Source organism: Anolis sagrei, chromosome X (assembly GCF_037176765.1).
Source record: "Anolis sagrei isolate rAnoSag1 chromosome X, rAnoSag1.mat, whole genome shotgun sequence".
Lineage (NCBI taxonomy): Eukaryota > Metazoa > Chordata > Lepidosauria > Squamata > Dactyloidae > Anolis > Anolis sagrei.
In genome coordinates, this window is record NC_090034.1 from 13,517,327 (window position 1) to 13,537,749 (window position 20,423).

Consider the following 20,423-nt stretch of genomic DNA (forward strand, 5'->3'; position numbering starts at 1 on the left):
CCTGTGGACCTCAGTGGTCCGCAAGAACTAAAATATGGTCCACATTTGGAAGTTTGTCATTTGGGAGTTGTAGTTGCTAGGATTTATAGTTCACCTACAATCAAAGAGTATCCGGAACCCCACCAACGATGGAATTGAACCAAACTTGGCACAGAGGACTCCCATGACCACTAGAAGGGTTTGGTGGGCATTGACCTTGAGTTTTAGAGTTGTAGTTCACTTACATCCAGAGACCACTCAACCCAAACTTGGCATGAATACTCCATATGCCCAAATATCAGAACAGATGGAGTTTGGGGAAAATAGACCTTGACATTTGGGAGTTGTAATTACTGGGATTTATAGTTCACCTACAATCAAAGAGCATTCTGAACGCTAACAATGATAGAATGGGGCCAAACTCCCCACACAGAACTACCATGACCAACAGAAAATGTTGTATTTTCTGGTGGTCTTTGGTGACCCTTCTGACACCCCCTCTGCCCCCCCTCCCCCCAGGTTGAGAAATGCTGCCTTAAGGCCATCCAGTCCAACTCCCTTCACCCGGGCAAGAAAACATAATCAAAGCCTTCCTGACAAAGAGCCATCCAGCCACAGATATAGATATATATGATTCACATACACACATATATATGTATGTATATGACAGATATGGTATCATAGATTTGAAAGGGACCCGTAAAGAAAGACAATGATATGTTGCATGTTCCAGAGCAGGCAAACCAGACAATTTCTACATCAACACTGACAAAGAAACATCAAGAAATACTGTCAGGCCATTATATGCTAATCAAGGTGGTCAGTTGAAACATTCACACCTAGCTCCAACAGATAAGAGTCCTTTGTCCCACCCTGGTCATTCCACAGATATATAAACCCTTTTTCCTAGTTCCAACAGACCTCACTACCTCTGAGGATGCTTGCCATAGATGTAGGCAAAACGTCAGGAGAGAATGCCTCTAAACCATGGCCATATAGCCCGAAAAAACCTACAATAACCCATCAAGAAATACTGTTTACTCACAAGCATAAAGAAATTACAAATATTAGAAACCAACACTTTCTCGTGACTTTATTTTCCAGATCACCAGACTGGGCCACAGCAACGCCTAGTAGGGGACGGCTAGTAAGTTATATGTGGTTGAAGGCAGTTAGCAATCAGCTGTTACTGCTTATAGCACTGGTGTTCCTGTTTGTGCTACTGTTACTGTTCTATTACTGCCCTGAATAAGAAGAATACAGGGATGACAATAAGAGCATCCCCATTTAGCCCATTACGTACGAGCCATTTGCCAATGGGCACATTAAATAAAGTCATGCCCTTGGCTATGGCTCCTTTGCTTCCATTTTCTCTCCGTTCCTCTCCGTTCCAGCATTATTAAATACAATCACCCTTGCGCACCAAGACTCCTGACGACCACGAATCAATGCGGACGGAGTTTAACTGCTGCCCATAATCGTGCCTTCCTCCCAAAGTGAAAGCGGACACAAAAAAATGAGAGTGTGACTCAGTTGGCAAATGCTCCAGAAAAGGGCCAAACGGGGCCTTTAAAAACGGCTCCCTTTTCCTCCCTCCGTCTCTCGTTCACTCGCTTTCGCGTTTAGTTACAGATGAGATTAATAAGGGTGCCAGCTTTTTACAGATGGCACTGCCGCGCTGAAACACTGAATTAATTGAGAGCTAAATCGAGTTAAAACCCGGGCTCCTTTCGGTGTCATTCAAAGCCGTGCTCAGATCTGATGCCAACGGCTTTCACAGAGAATAGAAAAAGGGAGAAAATGGCTGATCCTGGACTGAAAAAGAGAGAAGATTGAGCATTGGGCTACGGCTCTGGAGATCCAGGTTCGAACTCCCCACCCAACCCTTGGTCATGGAAACAAAATGGACATGAAGAACTTTACTGAAAAGACAGGACAAGATCGACACTCCATTGTTCTCAAACCCAAACTTTGCTCATTGGGACTCATTCTATATAGACTCTATATTCAAACGCTTGGCGCATGACAATTCTGTCTCTCTCAATGCCCCTCCATTGCACTTTTTGTGGTCTTTCAGTAATTGACAAAATATATCTAAACATCACATTGGTTCCCAGCTCCACATCTGACCTATGGAAACCCAATGGGTTGCACTAGCTCAGAGAGAGGTAAAGGAGCAAATCTATAATAGTGTTGTAACTTAGTAGCAGTCACAGCAGCCAGGGGTTGATGGGTTCACTGATGCCTTAGAGCAGTGTTACTCAACCTGGGGGTCAGGACCCCTGAGGGGGTCGTGAGGGGGTGTCAGAGGGGTCGCAGTATTTTGTGTTCGTCATGGGAGTTCTGTGTGGGAAGTTTGGCCCAATTCTATCATTGGTGGGGATCAGAATTCTCTTTGATTGTAGGTGAACTATAAATCCCAGCAACTACAACTTCAAAATGTCAAGTCTATTTTCCCGAAACTTCACCAGTGTTCACATTTGGGTATATTAAGTATTCACGCCAAGTTTGGTCTAGATGCATTCGTGCCAAGTTTGATTCATGGTACTCACATTGATTGTAGGTGAACTATAAATCCCAGCAACTACAACTTCCAAATGTCAAGTCTATTTTCCCCAAACTTCACCAGTGTTCACATTATGGCATATTAAGTACGTATTTGTGCCAAGTTTGGTCCAGATGCATTCGTGCCAAGTTTGTTCCACTGTGCTTATTTGATTGCAGGTGAACTATAAATCCCAGCAACTACAACTCCCAATTATCAAGATCTATTTTCCCCAAACTCCACCAGTGTTCACATTTGGGCATATACTTAATATGCCCAAATGTGAACACTGGTGGAGTTTGGGGAAAATAGTGCCAAGTTTGGTCCAGATGCATTCGTGCCAAGTTTGATCCACTGTGCTTATTAGATTACAGGTTAACTATAAATCCCAGCAACTACAACTCCCAATTATCAAGATCTATTTTCCCCTAACTCCACCAGTGTTCACATTTGGGCATATGGAGTATTAGTGCCAAGTTTGGTCCAGATGCATGCGTGTCAAGTTTGATCCATGGTGCTCTCTTTGGTTGTAGGTGAACTATAAATCCCAGCAGCAACAACTCCCAATTATCAAGATCTATTTTCCCCTAACTCCACCAGTGTTCACATTTGGGCATATTAAGTATTAGTGCCAAGTTTGGTCCAGATGCATTCATGCCACGTTTGGTCCAGATGCATTCGTGCCAAGTTTGTTCCACTGTGCTTATTTGATTGCAGGTGAACTATAAATCCCAGCAACTACAACTCCCAATTATCAAGATCTATTTTCCCCAAACTCCACCAGTGTTCACATTTGGCCACATTAAGTATTAGTGCCAAGTTTGGTCCAGATGCATTCGTGCCAAGTTTGATCCATGGTGCTCTCTTTGATTGTAGGTGAACTATAAATCCCAGCAACTACAACTTCCAAATGCCAAGTCTATTTTCCCCAAACTCCACCAGTGTTCACATTTGGGCATATTAAGTATTCGTGAAAAGTTTGGTCCAGATCCTCATTCTTGGAGTCCACAGTGCTCTCTGGATGTAGGTAAACTACAACTCCCAAACTCAAGGTCAATACCCACCAAACCCTTCCAGTATTTTCTGCTGGTCATGGGAGTTCTGTGTGCCAAGTTTCATTCAATTCCATCACTGATGGAGTTCAGAATGCTCTTTGATTGTAGGTAAACTATAAATTCCAGCAACTACAACTCCCAAATTACAAAATCAATCCCGCAAACCCCAGCTGTATGCAAATTTGGTCCAATGAATGAAAATACATCCTGCATATCAGATATTTACATTACGATTCATAACAGAAGCAAAATTACAGTTATGAAGTAGCAACAAAAATAATGTTATGGTTGGGAGTCACTACAACACAAGGAATTGTATTAAGGGGTCGCAGCATTAGGAAGGTTCAGAAACACTGACTTAGTGTTAGATGGGATTGTGGGCTTTCCTGGGATTAATTCACATGCAGGACCTGAGAATGTAATTGCCTCTGAACCTCAACCTCAAGGCCAGTCATAGGAGTAGGAATTATCCTCTCTAGATAAGGAGTCCAGCGAAGACGAATTGATGAGAAACTCTCATGGGAAAGCACCTGGTGATACTGACCAAAGCAAGGAAGCACGCTTGCAAATTAGAGCAGATAGTCAGCTTCGAAGATCAACATGGCTTTGAGGGAAGCAGAAATTCCAGGGCAGATGTAATGCTTTCATGTCTGTTAATTAGGAGCTAATGGATACTCTGCTTTCAGTTCAGGCAACGTGGCTTTCAGGTACAGCTAGGCCTAGGTTCTCTACTTATTGTATTCAAGCCTTGGTTTTGGAATTTAGTATTCTGGGAGTTCTTCATATTCTTGTTTGGTATTCTTGTTCAAGTTTTGCTTATGGATTTAAGCTGCCTTTGTATTTAGGGACTATTTTTGGATGGTATTGGTTTTGGATTTACAAGAGGTAATTGATTGCTAACCTTTTGGATTCTACACCTTATTTCATTATTCCTGCTTTTTTACAATATAACTTTTGTGCATTTTTGCAATAAACTGTTTGCTTCAACTCTGGACTCTTGTGTAATGTTTGCACCCTGTAAAGCCACAAAACCTTGGAAAACTACAACTATAGGTGGCTTCAGGCCTTGGGTGCGACAAATAGATTCGACTTAGGATCAGTAACTTAATGTCATGGCCAGGTAACAAAACTAGGGCCTTTAGGGTTGAGTTTGGGTTTTCTGGAGTCCCAGATCCAGCTTTTCTGGCCCTTTATTCCATCCTTTATATTAGGCATGGGCAAACTTGGGCCCGCCAAGTATTTTGGACTTCAACTCCCACAATTCCTATCAGCCTTAGACCCTTTCCTTGTCCCCTGCTTCAGCATTCATTCGACAATGTTGATGTACCCAAGACCTTGGGAAATTACAACTCCCAGTCCCCACAGCATCGAACCCATGGCAGTTCAACTGGTGCCAAATGGCATTCATTCGATAATGTCGACGCACCAAAAATCTTGGGAAACTACATCTCCTAGGCTGCCATGCATTGAGTCCATGGCAATTCAACTGGTGCTAAATAGCATTCATTCAACAATGTTGATGGACCTAGTGAAGGCTTGAGATCTTGGGAAGCTGCAACTCCCAGGTTCCCACAGAATTAAGCCCATGGCGGTTCTACTGGTGCCAAATGGCATTCATTCAACAATGTCAATCTACCCAAGATCTTGGAAACTAAAAATCCCAGGTTCCTACAGCATTGAGCCCATGGCGGTTCTACTGGTGCCAAATGGGATTCATTCAACAATGTCCATGCACACAAGACCTTGGGAAACTGCGACTCCCAGGTTCCCACAGCTTTAAGCCCACAGCAGTTCAACTGGTGCCATATGGCATTCATTCAACAATGTCAATCCACTCAAGATCTTAGGAAACTACAACACGCAGGTTCCAACAGTATTGAGCCCATGGCAGTTCAACTGGTGCCAAATGGCATTCATTCGACAATGTTGATTTACCCAAGACCTTGGGAAACTACAACTTCCAGGTTCCCACAGCATTGAGCCCACAGCAGTTCAACTGGTGCCAAATAGCATTCATTCAACAATGTCAAAGAATGGAAGACCTTTGGAAACTACAATTCCCAGATTCCTACAGCACGGAGCCCACGGCGGTTCAACTGGTGCCAAAGGGCATTCATTCGACAATGTTGATGCACCCAGTGAAGGCTTGAGATCTTGGAAAACTGCAACTCCCAGGTTCTCATAGCACTGAGCACATGGCAATTCAAGTGGTGCCAAACGGCATTCATTCGACAATGTTGACGCACCCAGCAAAGCCTCAAAATCTTGGAAAACTACAACTCCCAGGCCTGAGCCCTGCCTTACCTTTTCCCAGTTCCGTGTTTGGTTGAGGACGATGACCACCAGCCTGGGATGGGCCTGGTAGCCGTCTTCGGTGAAGGACAGGTCCCTCCCTTTCCAGGTCACATTCATCATAAATCTGGAAAAGAAAGGGAGAGAGGTGTTCAAAGCGGGATTAATGAGCTGCCCGGCGCTTAATGAGCAAACTAATTCCAACGTCGGATTAACTTCGGTGAAACACACCGCCATAAATCCTCCCCCCCCCCCTTGCTGTGCCGAGACAACAGCAGAAAACGAAGGAAATGTTGGTTTTCGGGGATCGAAATCAAATCCATTACGATGGAGAACAGCAATGCTTGATTCCCGCACGATTCTGAAGCACACTCTTTGGCGCATCTACACTGTAGACTTAAAGCAGTTTGGCACCACTTCGACTACCCTGGCTCAATGTAACAGAATCCTTGAAGCAGTAATTTTAATACGATCTTATTAGTCAAAGAATCTAGGTGCTTCACCAAACTACAACTCCAAGGACTCCATAGCATTGAGCAAAGGAAGCTAAAAGTGGTGGAAAATGGTATAGACCTCCTTGCATAAAGTATGGAAATGTTATTGTTGTTGTTGTTGTTCATTCGTTCAGTCGTCTCCGACTCTTCGTGACCTCATGGACCAGCCCACGCCAGAGCTCCCTGTTGGCCGTCACCACCCCCAGCTCCTTCAATGTTATTGTTGGGGGACCACAATCGAGTGCACACCCATGATTTCAAACCTGAATGGAAAAACCCATTCGCAGCTTCAGAAAAGTTACTTTTGGTTTTCTCAATGAGAAAGCAAAAGAACTACTAAAAGAAACTTTATTAAATGGAACACCAGAAAAAAGGACTTCATTATTATTATTATTATTATTATTATTATTATTCAATATCTATAATATAGAATATTATAGAACAAACAAGCATAAAACCACAAAGGATTAGATGGAAGTCACCACTTTATTTATTTCTTTAAGGAATATATAGACTGGGTTGTTGTAGGGTTTTTCGGGCTATATGGCCATGTTCCAGAGGCATTCTCTCCTGACGTTTCGCCTGCATCTATGGCAAGCATCCTCAGAGGTAGTGAGGTCTGTTGGAACTAGGAAAATTGGGTTTATATATCTGTGGAATGACCACGGTGGGACAAAGAACTCTTGTCTGTTGGAGCTAGGTGTGAATGTTTCAACTGACCACCTTGATTAGCATTTGATGGCCTGGCAGTGCCTGTGGCAATCTTTTGTTGAGAGGTGATTAATTGTCCCTGATTGTTTACCTTCTGTTGTTTTGCTGTTGTAATTTTAGAGTTTTTTAAGAGATTTTGTTCATTTTCACGGTTTCCTCCTTTCTGTTGAAATTGTCCACATGCTTGTGGATTTCAATGGCTTCTCTGTGTAGTCTGACATGGTGGTTGTGAGAGTGGTCCAGCGTTTTCTGTGTTCTCAGATAATATGCTGGGTCCAGGTTGGTTCATCAGGTGCTCTGCTATGGCTGACTTCTCTGGTTGAAGTAGTCTGCAGTGCCTTTCATGTTCCTTGATTCGTGTTTGGGCAATGCTGCTGCATTTGGTGATCCCTATGTAGACTTGTCCACAGCTGCATGGTATACGGTATACCGAGAACAAGCCAAAAGAGTCAAGACAAAGATCCACCCAGAGGAAAAGTGTTCTTGCCATACATCAAGGGAACCACTGACCGCATAGGGAAGCTGATGAGGAAACACAACATACAAACTATCTAGAGACCCACCAAGAAAATCCAACAAATGCTACGTTCAGCAAAGGACAAGAAGGATCCTCTCACTTCTGCAGGAGTCTACCGTGTACCATGCAGCTGTGGACAAGTCTACATAGGGACCACCAAACGCAGCATTGCCCAGACACTAATCAAGGAACATGAGAGGCACTGCAGACTACTTCAACCAGAGAAGTCAGCCATAGCAGAGCACCTGATGAACCAACCTGGACACAGCATATTATTTGAAAACACAGAAATGCTGGACCACTCTCACAACCACCATGTCAGACTACACAGAGAAGCCACTGAAATTCACAAGCATGTGGACAATTTCAACAAGGAGGAGGAAACCATGAAAATGAACAAAATCTGGCTACCAGTATTTAAAAAAACTCTAGAATCACAACAACAAAACAATAGAGTGTAAACAATCAGGGACATCTATTCACCACAGGGAGGAGGGAGCAAGCTTGTTTTCTGCTTCCCTGGAGACTAGGATGCGGAATAATGGCTTCAAACTACAAGAGAGGAGATTCCATCTGAACATGAGGAAGAACTTCCTGACTGTGAGAGCCGTTCAGCAGTGGAACTCTCTGCACCGGAGTGTGGTGGAGGCTCCTTCTTTGGAAGCTTTTAAACAGAGGCTGGATGGCCATCTGTCGGGGGTGATTTGAATGCAATATTCCTGCTTCTTGGCAGAATGGGGTGGACTGGATGGCTCATGAGGTCTCTTCCAACTCTTTGATTCTATGATTCTATGATTCACCTCTCAACAAAAGATTGCCCCAGGCACTGCCAGGCCATCAAATGCTAATCAAGGTGGTCAGTTGAGACATTCACACCGAGTTCCAGCAGACAAGAGTCCTTTGTCCCACCCTGGTCATTCCACAGATATATAAACCCATTTTCCTAGTTCCAACAGACCTCACTACCTCTGAGGATGCTTGCCGTAGATGCAGGCGAAACGTCAGGAGAGAATGCCTCTAGACCATGGCCATATAGCCCGAAAAAACCTACAACAACCCAGTGATTCCAGCTATGAAAACCTTCGACAATACAATATATAGACTTTTTCCCCATTTTTCTTCAAATCTATTTTCTCTTCCCTCCTACTTGCTTTTATATTATTGTTCTCCAACTTTACATGTAAAATTAAAATATTACATTTTCTCCCTTCCCCTATTATTTCAAATAAAAATACATTTATTTAAAAAAAAAGAAAAGTTACTTTTGGGAACTGGTTTCTCCCAAATTCAACATGCACTGAAATTCAAATCTACATTCATATTGGCCATATTTGAAGAGTCCCTGTCTCTTTCACACACACAAAAAAAAAGTAGGAAGCAAAAGACCATTTGAATGTCCCTCTCTGTTCCGAAGATCAGTCACTGGATCCCAGGCCTGGAAAAGAGGCTAATTTTAGCATCCTTTAATATCTGTTCAAGGCCATCTCTCATTCCTTAAAAGATCATTAATCACGCCTTCTGGACGTTTGCAGGAAAGGACAAAGAGGGAACGTACGTGAGACCAGTAGCCCCCGGATTCAGAAAGGACTATATAGGGAGGAAGGAGCTACGATGATGGAGCGGTTGAATGGTTGGATTATGGGTTTGAATCACTTTTGCTCAGCCATAGAAGCCCAATGGGCAAGTCATACTCTCTCAGTCTCAGAGGAAAGCAATTGGACTACGATGGCTTGGTGGAACACACTGATTACATTGAAAGACAATGAATCTTGTTGGAGCATGCAAGGAATCAGTTAATGTGTGTCAACTGTAAAATAAGATACATCAAGCTGATTGGTCAGGCAATGCCTGGGAAGCGGGCTGAGCCTGGGACTTTTGGTTGCTGTTACATTTTTGTTCAGGCTTGAGCTATGCGAGTGCAGAGAGGGAGAAGAAGATGGAAGAGAGAGAATTTGGAGACTGCTCTCATTTCATGAGGTGGTGAAGGAGTTTATCCACATGGACAAAGAAAGACTATTTTAAATATCTCATAAAAGGATGTTATGTAAGTTGACGCAACTGATCATAGAATCATAGAATCAAAGAGTTGGAAGAGACCTCATGGGCCATCCAGTCCAAACCCCTGCCAAGAAGCAGGAATATTGCATTCAAATCACCCCTGACAGATGGCCAGCCAGCCTCTGTTAAAAAGCTTCTAAAGAAGGAGCCTCTACCACACTCCGGGGCAGAGAGTTCCACTGCTGAACGGCTCTCACAGTCAGGAAGTTCTTCCTCATGTTCAGATGGAATCTCCTTTCTTGTAGTTTGAAGCCATTGTTTCACGTCCTAGTCTCCAGGGAAGCAGAAAACAAGCTTGCTCCCTCCTCCCTGTGGCTTTCTCTCACATATTTATACATGGCTATCATATCTCCTTTTCACCCTTCTCTTCTTCAGGCTAAACATGCATAGCTCTTTAAGCCGCTCCTCATAGGGCTTGTTCTCCAGACCCTTGATCATTTTAGTTGCCCTTCTCTGGACACATTCCAGCTTCACATTGTGTATATTTATTTATTAACTATATTTATACCCCGCCCTTCTCCCCCCGAAGGGAGATTCAGGGCGGCCTAACAAAACATCATACGATGCTAGCATCATAAAAACAACCACAGTACAATCAAAATATTAAAAATTAAAACAACAATTAAAACAATCAATTAAGACACATCTATTAAAATTGAAATCCAAAAACCAGTACGGATCAATTCATTCTCTTAAGTTGTGTGATCTTCTTCCACTTGTTGCTCACTGATCAAACTCTTGGTCCCATAATCAGGTCTTGATTTTCCTTCTAAAAGACAAGAGGGAGGTGGCCAATCTGATATCTCTAGGGAGGGCGTTCCATAGGCAGCGGGGGGGGGGGGGCACTGCTGAGAAGGCCCTGTCTCTTGTCCCCATCAACCATGTTTGTGATAGTGGTGGGATCGAGAGCAGGGCCTCTCCTGAAGATCTTATACTTCGTGATGGTTCGTGGCAGGAGATACATTAGGACAGGTAGTCTGGGCCAGAATCGTTTAGGGCTTTAAAGGTTAAAACCAGCACTTTGAATTGCGCTCAGAAGATGATAGGTAGCCAGTGGAGTTGGCGTAACAAAGGAGTTGTATGTTCCCTGTACGTCGCTCCAGTGAGCAACCTTGCCGCCGACCATTGGACTAGTTGAAGCTTCCAGGCAGTCTTCAAAGGCAGCCCCATGTAGAGTGAACTGCAGTAGTCTATTCGTGATATAACAAGAGCATGGACCACTGTGGCCAAGTCAGACTTCTCTATGTTGTTATGAACTACAAAGAGTAAACTACTTGTTATTTACTGTTCACCTGTGTGGCATATTTTCTGCAAGGCAGTGTGTGGGCTGATCAAACGTGAACTACATGTGGATTACCTTATGTGCGTATGTATATATATATATTTGTGTGTGTATACAGTGAGCGAGAATATATTTTATAGTATCCACAGATATATAAACCCATTTTCCTACTTCCAACAGACCTCACTTCCTCTGAGGATGCTTGCCATAGATGCAGGCGAAACGTCAGGAGAAAATGCCTCTAGAACATAGCCATATAGCCTGGAAAAACCTACAACAACCCAGTGATTCCGGCCATGAAAGCCTTCGACAATACATATTTGATAGTATATGAGTATATATAATATCCATATATTTTCAAAGCTAGATAAATAGATTCATATATTTTCTATATAGATATCTATAAACTCATCCATAAATATTCATACTATATATATATATTATAGACAGACAGATTCATCCCTATATTCTCATAGATAGATAATATATAGATAGATTCATCTATATATATATATATATTCATATAGAGTCAAGAGATTCATGCATATATTTTCATAGATAGATAATAGAGATATACTCATCCATAAATATTCATATATGTATAGATTCATACATATATTTTCATAGATAGATATATTTATCCACAAATATTCATATAGATAGATTCATATATATTTATATATGTGTGATGTGTATACACACACACACATAATGCATTATGTTATATATACACATCCTTAAGGTAATTATATTGAAAAGGTGTTCGATTTCAGTCGGAATTCGACAAAGTAACACAGCCCCCTTGTGGCCACCAGTAGCAACGCAAGAGAAAAAAGTCATGATTTCCCTATAATTTCAAAAAAAATATGAAAATTTCCTGTTTATAAACCCTTAGGGAGCCATGTTTGTAAGTTGGACTGGGCCATGCCTTTTAGACGACAGCCTTCTATTTCAATGGCAGAAATTGTACCACCACTCCAGATGCTCTCAGGCTGCAAGTCCATCGTTCCTCAGCATTGAATCAGTTCTATGCTGACAAGCGAGTCAAGAGATCAATCAGTTCCCATCGATTCAATGAGTTGCTGTTGAATCCTAATCTCCCTATAAAAGCTTGCTCAGGCTTACGGTGCAGTTTGATACCTCTCGGACTGTGCCTCCTTTCTCTCCCTAGCGCTGGCTTTTTCCCTTGAGCCCACTGCAACCCAAGAAAGCTTTGTTTGCATTCATAACTTTAATCCCTCGCACCTTCAAATCTTGCAAGCCAGATCTTAATTGGAGCAATGCTCATTTCACGCTCGGCTGGCACCAGATTGGTGGAACCTGCCGGTTTTGATTCCAATATTTGGTGTTTTTTAAATAGCCAGAAATGGCCTATGGAGATGTGGAGATAGGCGTCCTTTAGCTCGCCTCAATGGGAAAACCACAGAGAATAAATGCCTGCTTTATGTTCCCCAACATGTCAAAGGAGAATGTCAACATAAAAATAAAAGAAAAATTAAAATAATACATATAACAAAACACATACAACAAAATGCACTCCAAAACACTCCATTCCCACATTGAGAATTAGTGCTTGAATACTGATCTCCCATTAAATCCAAGGGGGGGTCAATGCCTGCGCCCCAAACCCATGTATTCCAGTGCTGAAAAGGGAGAAACAGGCTGGACAAAAATAGAAAGCAGAAGCTGTAGTCCATGCGTGAATATTAGACGGAAAATATTTCATGTTCATCACTTATATGTGACCCTTAAGGGAATATCTGAGATTCTGAAACGAGAGTTGGATTTGAATTCTGTTGCCGCTCTATTTCAACCTTTGTACCATACGTTTTGATGTCTGTGATTTATAGTGGTGCATTTTGTTGTATGTGTTTTGTTATATGTATTTTATAATTTTTTCTTGTACGTATTTTTATGTTGATGTGTATTGTACCCTGCCTGAGGAGAGGTGGGTAGCACATTAATTTAATTAGTTTTAATTAATGTTCTATTTATTGTTGTAATTGTTATATTGCTTTGTTATATTTTATGGCATCAAATTCTGACAAATGTAAGCTGTCCTGAGTCCCCCTTCGGGGGTTGAGAAGGACGGGGTAGAAATGCTGGAAATAAATAAAATAAATTATTATTATTATTATTATTATTATTATTATTATTATTTACCCACCTCTCCTCAAGGCTCAAAGCTGAGTACATTATTATATATGATATCATATAATAATAATATTATATTATTATTAATAGAAAAGGGCAGGATGTATATATACACACTCACACTCTCTCACACACACAAAGCATAATAATATAACAATATATTATTATTATTACTATTATTATTATTATTATTATTATTATTATTTACCCACCTCTCCTCAAGGCTCAAAACTGGGTATAGTATTATATAAATATAATATAACAATATATTAATAATAAATATATTGTTATATTATATATTATATTTTATGTGTATATGTAAATATGTGTATGTGTGTACACACACACACCTTATTTATATCCTGCCTTTCTCTACCCTGAGGGGGACTCTAGATGGCTTACAAGTGGCACTAACATAGTGCCTTAACAACATACAATATCAACATAAAATAAATTGGATTAAAATTAATACAAATTAAACATGATAAAATACATTCTAATGTTAAAAACACGCCATCCATGAATCAGAGTCTAGGCCATTCTGTGCTCAATTACACATTATTCCACGTTAAAGTTATTGCACTCCATTACTTCTCAAAGGTGGAGCCCTTGGTGGCACAGTGGGTTAAACCCCTGTGCCGGCAGGACTGAAGACAGGACAGGTTGCAGGTTCAAATCCGGGGAGAGGCGGATGAGCTCCCTCTATCAGCTCCAGCTCCTCATGTGGGGACATGAGAGAAGCCTCCCACAAGGATGATAAAAACATCAAATTATCCAGGCGTCCCCTGGGCAACGTCCTTGCAGATGGCCAATTCTCTCACACCAGAAGCGACTTGCTCCTGACACGACCAAAAAAAACTTCTCAAAGGTTATTGCACTACATTAGTTCTCAAAAGCCTCCTGTATTTATTCATCTTTTGAAGGCTAGGAGGGAGGGGACTGATCTAATATCGCTTGGGAGGGAATTCCACAGCCAAGGGGCCACCACTGAGAAGGCCCTGTCTCTCATCCCCACCAACCGCACTTACAAAGAGGGTGGGACAGAGAGCAAGGCCTCCCCAAAGATCTTACTTTCCAAGATAGTTCGGAGGAAGATATATTTATTTATTTACTTTACTTGTATACCGCTCTTCTCAGCCATCAGGTGACTCATATATGTTAGGACAAGTAGGCTGGGCCAGAACCATTTAGGGCTTTATAGGCTAAAGCCATCACTTTGAATTGTGCTCGATAGCAAACTGGCAGCCAGTGGAGCTGACACAACAGGGGGGTTGTATGCTTCCTGTATGCTGCTCCAGTGAGCAACCTGGCTGCTGATCGTTGGACCAATTGAAGCTTCCGAACAGTCTTCAATTGCAACCCTATGTAGAGTGCATTACAGTAATCTATACGGGATATAACCATAGTGTGGACCACTGTGGCTGGCTGGCTAGATATATATATATATATATATATATATATATATATATATATATGGCATGGGAAAGGGGAGTCCCATGTTTCAGGTCTCTCCTTGAATTGTTGCTTCGAGATCTCAAAGTGGACTAACTGCCTTCAAAGTATACTAGGCCCTCCAAGTGCATCTCCACTGTACAATTAACACACTTTGATACCACTTCTAGACACACTCAAGGTGAGCGCTATCTTTGGAGAGACCCTATGGCCTTGCAAATCTGCATCTCCCAGGCATCCACAGCATGGAGCTATAGCGGTTCAAGTGGTGTCAAACCGCATTGATTTTACAATACAGATGCAGCCAAGGAAGCTAAAATGTCTGTATAGAAATATTGTTTTGGGATCAGCGTATGTGGGTGTATAACAACTTTAATCCAACTCTTAGGGGAATAATGGCTGAAGAAGCAGAACCGACCGTTCCAAGGAAACTTTGGAAAACAAAGTCTTTGGATGATAAAACTGGCTGAAGACCTCCTATAGATCATTTCCTTCTTTTTTACTTCTGCTTTTCCAATGGTCAGCATCCAAGCTGTAAAGTACATCACACCGTTGGAACCACAAAGGAATCCATTTTGTCTCAATAGCAAATCGTATTTCCTAGCAAGACCTCCATCAATTCCAAGAAACAGATCAATGACTATGTGTTGGGTTTTTTTGCTCCCTTTCAAAATGATTGCTCATTTGACCCAAGTCAAAAAGTATTAATTCCTTTGCATTTGACAATATCCATTATTCCATAGATTTTCTGGAGGTTGGTTTGATGAGAGGCATCAAACCTATTTTCTCTTGCCAAAATTTCTTAGATTTGCTGACGTCTTTACACTTAGCCTTCAGCTTTGGGCCTTGATCAAGAGAAGAAAGTGGAAGATTGATAATAGTATAGATGCAAGCGAAGACTTGGACTGTCATAATAATAATAATAATGTCGAATCCTAGAACTTGGAATAAAATGATGATGATGATGATTACTAGGATTTGGAATAATAATAGTAATCATATTATCGACTAGCCGTCCCCTGCCACGCATTGCTGTGGCCTAGTCTGTGTATATGTGTGTATATATATTTGTGTATATGTATGTGGCTTTTTGCATTCATTGTAATGTATTTTTTTTGTTTTTTGGCTTTTTAAGTCTCTTTTGCTGTGTTTTTCAGTGTTTTTATGAGTGATGGTCACTTGTTGGGAAGTTTGCCCCAATTCTTTCATTGGTGGGGTTCAAATGCTCTTTGATTGTATGTGAACTATAAATCCCAGTAACTACAACTCCCAAATGTCAAGGTCTATTTCCCCCAAACCCCATCTGTATTCATATTTGGGCATATGGAGTATTTGTGCCAAGTTTGGTTCAGAACCATCATTGTTTGAGTCCACAGTGCTCTCTGGATGTGGGTGAACTACAACTCCCAAACTCAAGGTCAATGCCCACCAAACCCTTCTAGTGTTTTCTGCTGGTCATGAGGGTTATGTGTGGGAAGTTTTCCCCAATTCCATCATTGGTGGGGTTCAAATGCTCTTTGATTGTAGGTGAACTATAAATCCCAGCAACTACAACTCCCAAATGACAAAATCAATTTTTTGGGGGGTTGTTAGGTGCATGCTGTCCAAATCTGGTGTCAATTTGTCCAGTGGTTTTTGAGTTCTGTTAATCCCACAAACTAACATTACATTTTTATTTATATAGATGATGATGCATGTAAGACTTGGAATAATAATGTCAACATATGCTAGACTTGGCATGATGATAACAACAACAACAACAACAACAACAACAACAACAACAACAACGATACATGGTACAATAATAAAAATAATAATGTAGATATATGCTAGGATTAGGAATAAAATAATGATGATGATAATGATGATAGATTTGGAATTTGGATTCGGATTTGGAATAGTAATAGCGGTAACTGCAATAATAATGTGTTGTCAAAGGCTTTCATGGCTGGAATCACTGGGTTGCTGTCAAGGTTTGCTATTTGAAATGACATCTATCTTTCTATCTATCTCTATCTCTCTCTATCTCTCTCTCTCTATATATATATATATATCTCAATTGATAAATAGGTTGCTGTGAGTTTTCCGGGCTGCATGCCTATGTTCCAGAAGCATTCTCTCCTGACCTTTCACCCACACCTATGGCAGGCATTCTCAGGGGTTGTGAGGTCTGTAGGAAATTCATAGAATCATAGAATCAAAGAGTTGGAAGAGACCTCATGGGCCATCCAGTCCAACCCCCTGCCAAGAAGCAGGAATATTGCATTCAAATCACCCCTGACAGATGGCCATCCAGCCTCTGCTTAAAAGCTTCCAAAGAAGGAGCCTCCACCACACTCCGGGGCAGAGAGTTCCACTGCTGAATGGCTCTCACAGTCAGGAAGTTCTTCCTAATGTTCAGATGGAATCTCCTCTCTTGTAGTTTGAAGCCATTGTTCCGCGTCCTAGTCTCCAAGGAAGCAGAAAACAAGCTTGCTCCCTCCTCCCTGTGGCTTCCTCTCACATATTTATACATGGCTATTAAGCAAGTGAGGTTTATATACCTGTGGAATAATGTCCAGGGTGGGAGAAAGAACTCTTGTCACTTGAGGCAAGTGTGAATGTTGCAATTGGCCACACTGATCAACTGATCAATGGCCTTGCAGCTTCAATGCCTGGCTGGTTGCTGCCTGGGGGATCCTTTGTTGGGAGGTGTTATCTACTACCTACAAGCTATCTACATACCCACTAAGAAAATCCAACAAATGCTACGTTCAGCAAAGGACAAGAAGGATCCTCTCACCTCTGCAAGAGTCTACCATATACCATGCAGCTGTGGACAAGTCTACATAGGGACCACCAAACACAGCATTGCCCGAACACATATCAAGGAACCTGAAAGGCACTGCAGACTAACTCAACCTGAGAAGTCAGCCATAGCAGAGCACCTGATGAACCAACCTGGACACAGCATATTATTTGAGAACACAGAAATGCTGGACCACTCTCACAACCACCATATCAGGCTACACAGAGAAGCCACTCAAATCCACAAGCATGTGGACAGTTTCAACAAAAAGGAGGAAACTGTGAAAATGAACAAACCTGGATAGCAGTATTAAAACATTCTAAAATCAGGACCATAAATAAAGAATCACACTTGTTCTGTCGCATGCTGGGCCTGTAAAGAATTTCCTTTAGAACAGGATGTGCAACCTTTGCCCAGCGGGAAGCCAGGGGGCCCAAAGAGAAGCTCTTAAGAATTTTCCACCACAAACAGTCTTTAAAGGGCTTGTGAAATATAACAAAGTATTTTATTGAGGAACAATCAAACAGAAACTTCTCTTGTCTTCAAAAGGTTAAACAAATGCTTCCAGACTTTTGTGCAACTGGTTGCTACTAACTGTTACTTTACTTTAAAGGAAAATCCCTTTCTAACTTCTCCCAGGCTGACTGTGAACCTAAACCTAACTGATGTGGGCTCCACTACCGGGTTGAACTGCGTCTCAAAGCACCGAGTGGACCTACCAGCAAGGCCTGTAGTCTCTTCAGCTGGAGTTCTTTGATATTAAAAGCTGTTTTTCCCTCCGAAATTTCTCAGAGCCTTAGGGCTGTTTCCCTGGGAATCTTTGGGAATCTTTGGATGCTCTTAAGACTGTTTTCCCCCGGAAAGTCTTAAGGGTTGAAGCTTTTGTACAGGGGAAGCTTGCACATGTCCTGTACATTAGTTTTCCTTGCTGAGACTAACTAAAAAATGGCTCCCTTCCCTTCCCAACTGCCATGAGCAAGGGGTGGGACCAAAACTTAACGATGATGGACAGATGACTTGCCCTATGACTGCAACCAAAAGAAGCCACCTATCTGCAGAGTCCCTGAAACCCAAACATTTAATACAAAGCAAATAAAGTTGAAGCTCCTGGTACAGCTGTACCAGAACAACACTAAAAAAGAGGAATTCCAGACAAGAATCAATCTGAGCCAGCTAAAACCTCCCAACAAAATATTTCCACAGGCAGCAATCAGCCAGGATTTGAAGCTACAAGACCATTAAATACTAATCAAGGCAGCCAATTGCAACATTCACCCTTGCCTCAAGCAGACAAGAATTCTTTCTCCCACCCTGAACATTATTCCACAGATATATAAACCTAGCTTGCCTAGTTTCCAACAAGCCTCACAACCTCTGAGGATGCCTGTGTCAGGAGCGACTTGAGAAACTGCAAGTTGCTTCTGGTGTGAGAGAATTGGCCATCTGCAAGGGCATTGCCCAGGGAGTGCCTGGATGTTTGATGTTGTACCATCCTTATGGGAGGCAGTTCGTTGGGGAGCTGGAGCTAACAGAGGGAGCTCAACCCGCTCTCCCCAGATTAGAAACACTGACCTGTCATTCAGCAGTCTTGCTAACACAATTGTGCCACCGGCGGCAACTCATAATAATGATGCATGTAAGACCTGGAATAAGAATAATGCTAGACTTGGGATGATGATGATGATGATATTGGTACATGCTAGACTTTGAACAATAATAAAAACCATAATGTAGATATATGCTTGGAATAATAGTATTCTTAATCCTAGCCTGCATCTACACTGCAGTTTGACACCACTAAGCCTGGGAGTTGTAGTTTGGCACCTGCACTCGGCCTTGTAAAACGACAACTCCCAGGACTCCATGGAAATCCAAGTGGTGCCAAACTGTATTCATTCTGCAGAGCAGAAACCAGTCAGAGAAGTCCAGGGACCTTGCAAAACTACAACTCCCAGGATTCCACAACCATAGAGAGGTGGCAATTAAAAGGGATGCCAAACTACACTAGGCTAACTGTGCAGATGCACTTTTGGAAATCCTCTAAGAATCGAACCAAAATACTAGAAATGTTGAATTCGGAAGGGAGAATAGGGATCTTCAAATAGGCTGAGCCTAAACTGAACCGATATCTGCAGCTCTTTTGCTGGAGATGAAATTGGGACAAATCCCAAGCTTGAAAGGCCGGAGATCTGGCAAATGAGCCCAAGATCATGCCAATTTGAGGCATCAAGCTGCATCGATCCTCCTTCATTTCCCTAAATACGAAGGCGCTCTTCTCCTTCATCTGCAGCTGGAGCAAATTCCCAGTGAAACACGGGAGTAATTGGCCATTACAAGGAATCCGATGATGTTTTGTAAATCTACGAGAGACGGGTTTGCAAAAGAGATGGCCGGAAGGGGAAAGGAGCCAGAGCCAGATCTGCGTCTCCAAAGATGGGAGCATTTGATGGCAGGACCTCAATAACCCCCCTGATCCTGGAAGCTAAGCAGGGTCAGCCCTGGTAAGGATTTGGATGGGAGGCCGCCAACGACTGCTGGAGGAAAGAAATGGCAAACCTCACCTCTGAGTCTTCCTTGCCTAAGAAAACCCAACAAATTCATACATTTTGCTTTATTATGGTTTGGGAATGAAACCAATTCAACCACGAATCTCCACATCTTGCAGCCAACATCCACAGTGGAGGATTCTGGGACTCACAGAACAAACCATTACCATTTTCACCTCCCTTCCTCAATATATTGCATAGCAGAAATGGAAATGGTGTGATTCTCCAAGTATTGCAACTCCCAGCATTCCTCACCATTGCCTCTGCTGGGAGTTGTAGTCTAACCCTTTGTAATTCCCCCAAACTTAACAAAAGAAAGCTTGTCTGTATTGCTGAACAACAACTCCCAGCATCCCTCATCATTGCCTCTGCTGGCTAAGGATGCTGGGAGTTGTAGTCCAACCACTTGTAGAAGTTCTCCTAGCCTTGACAGAAGGAAAGCTTGCTGAACTGCAACTCCCAGCATCCCCCACCATTGATTCTGCTAGACAGCAACCTGGGAGTTGTAGTACAACCTGTTGTAGAAGTTCTCCTAACCTTGACAGAAGGA

At 42.1% G+C, this 20,423-nt stretch overlaps 1 protein-coding gene across 1 annotated transcript in view; it reads right to left on the reverse strand.

Moving 5' to 3' along the window:
* The window catches only part of LOC137097869 (glutamate receptor ionotropic, NMDA 2A-like), a 175,351-nt gene that overhangs the window by 50,437 nt on the left and 104,491 nt on the right, over positions 1 to 20,423 (reverse strand). Inside the window, exon 5 of the mRNA XM_067473162.1 lies at positions 5,884 to 5,998. Within this exon, the coding sequence (XP_067329263.1) occupies positions 5,884 to 5,998 (115 nt within the window). The remainder of the gene's footprint in view (positions 1 to 5,883; positions 5,999 to 20,423) is intronic.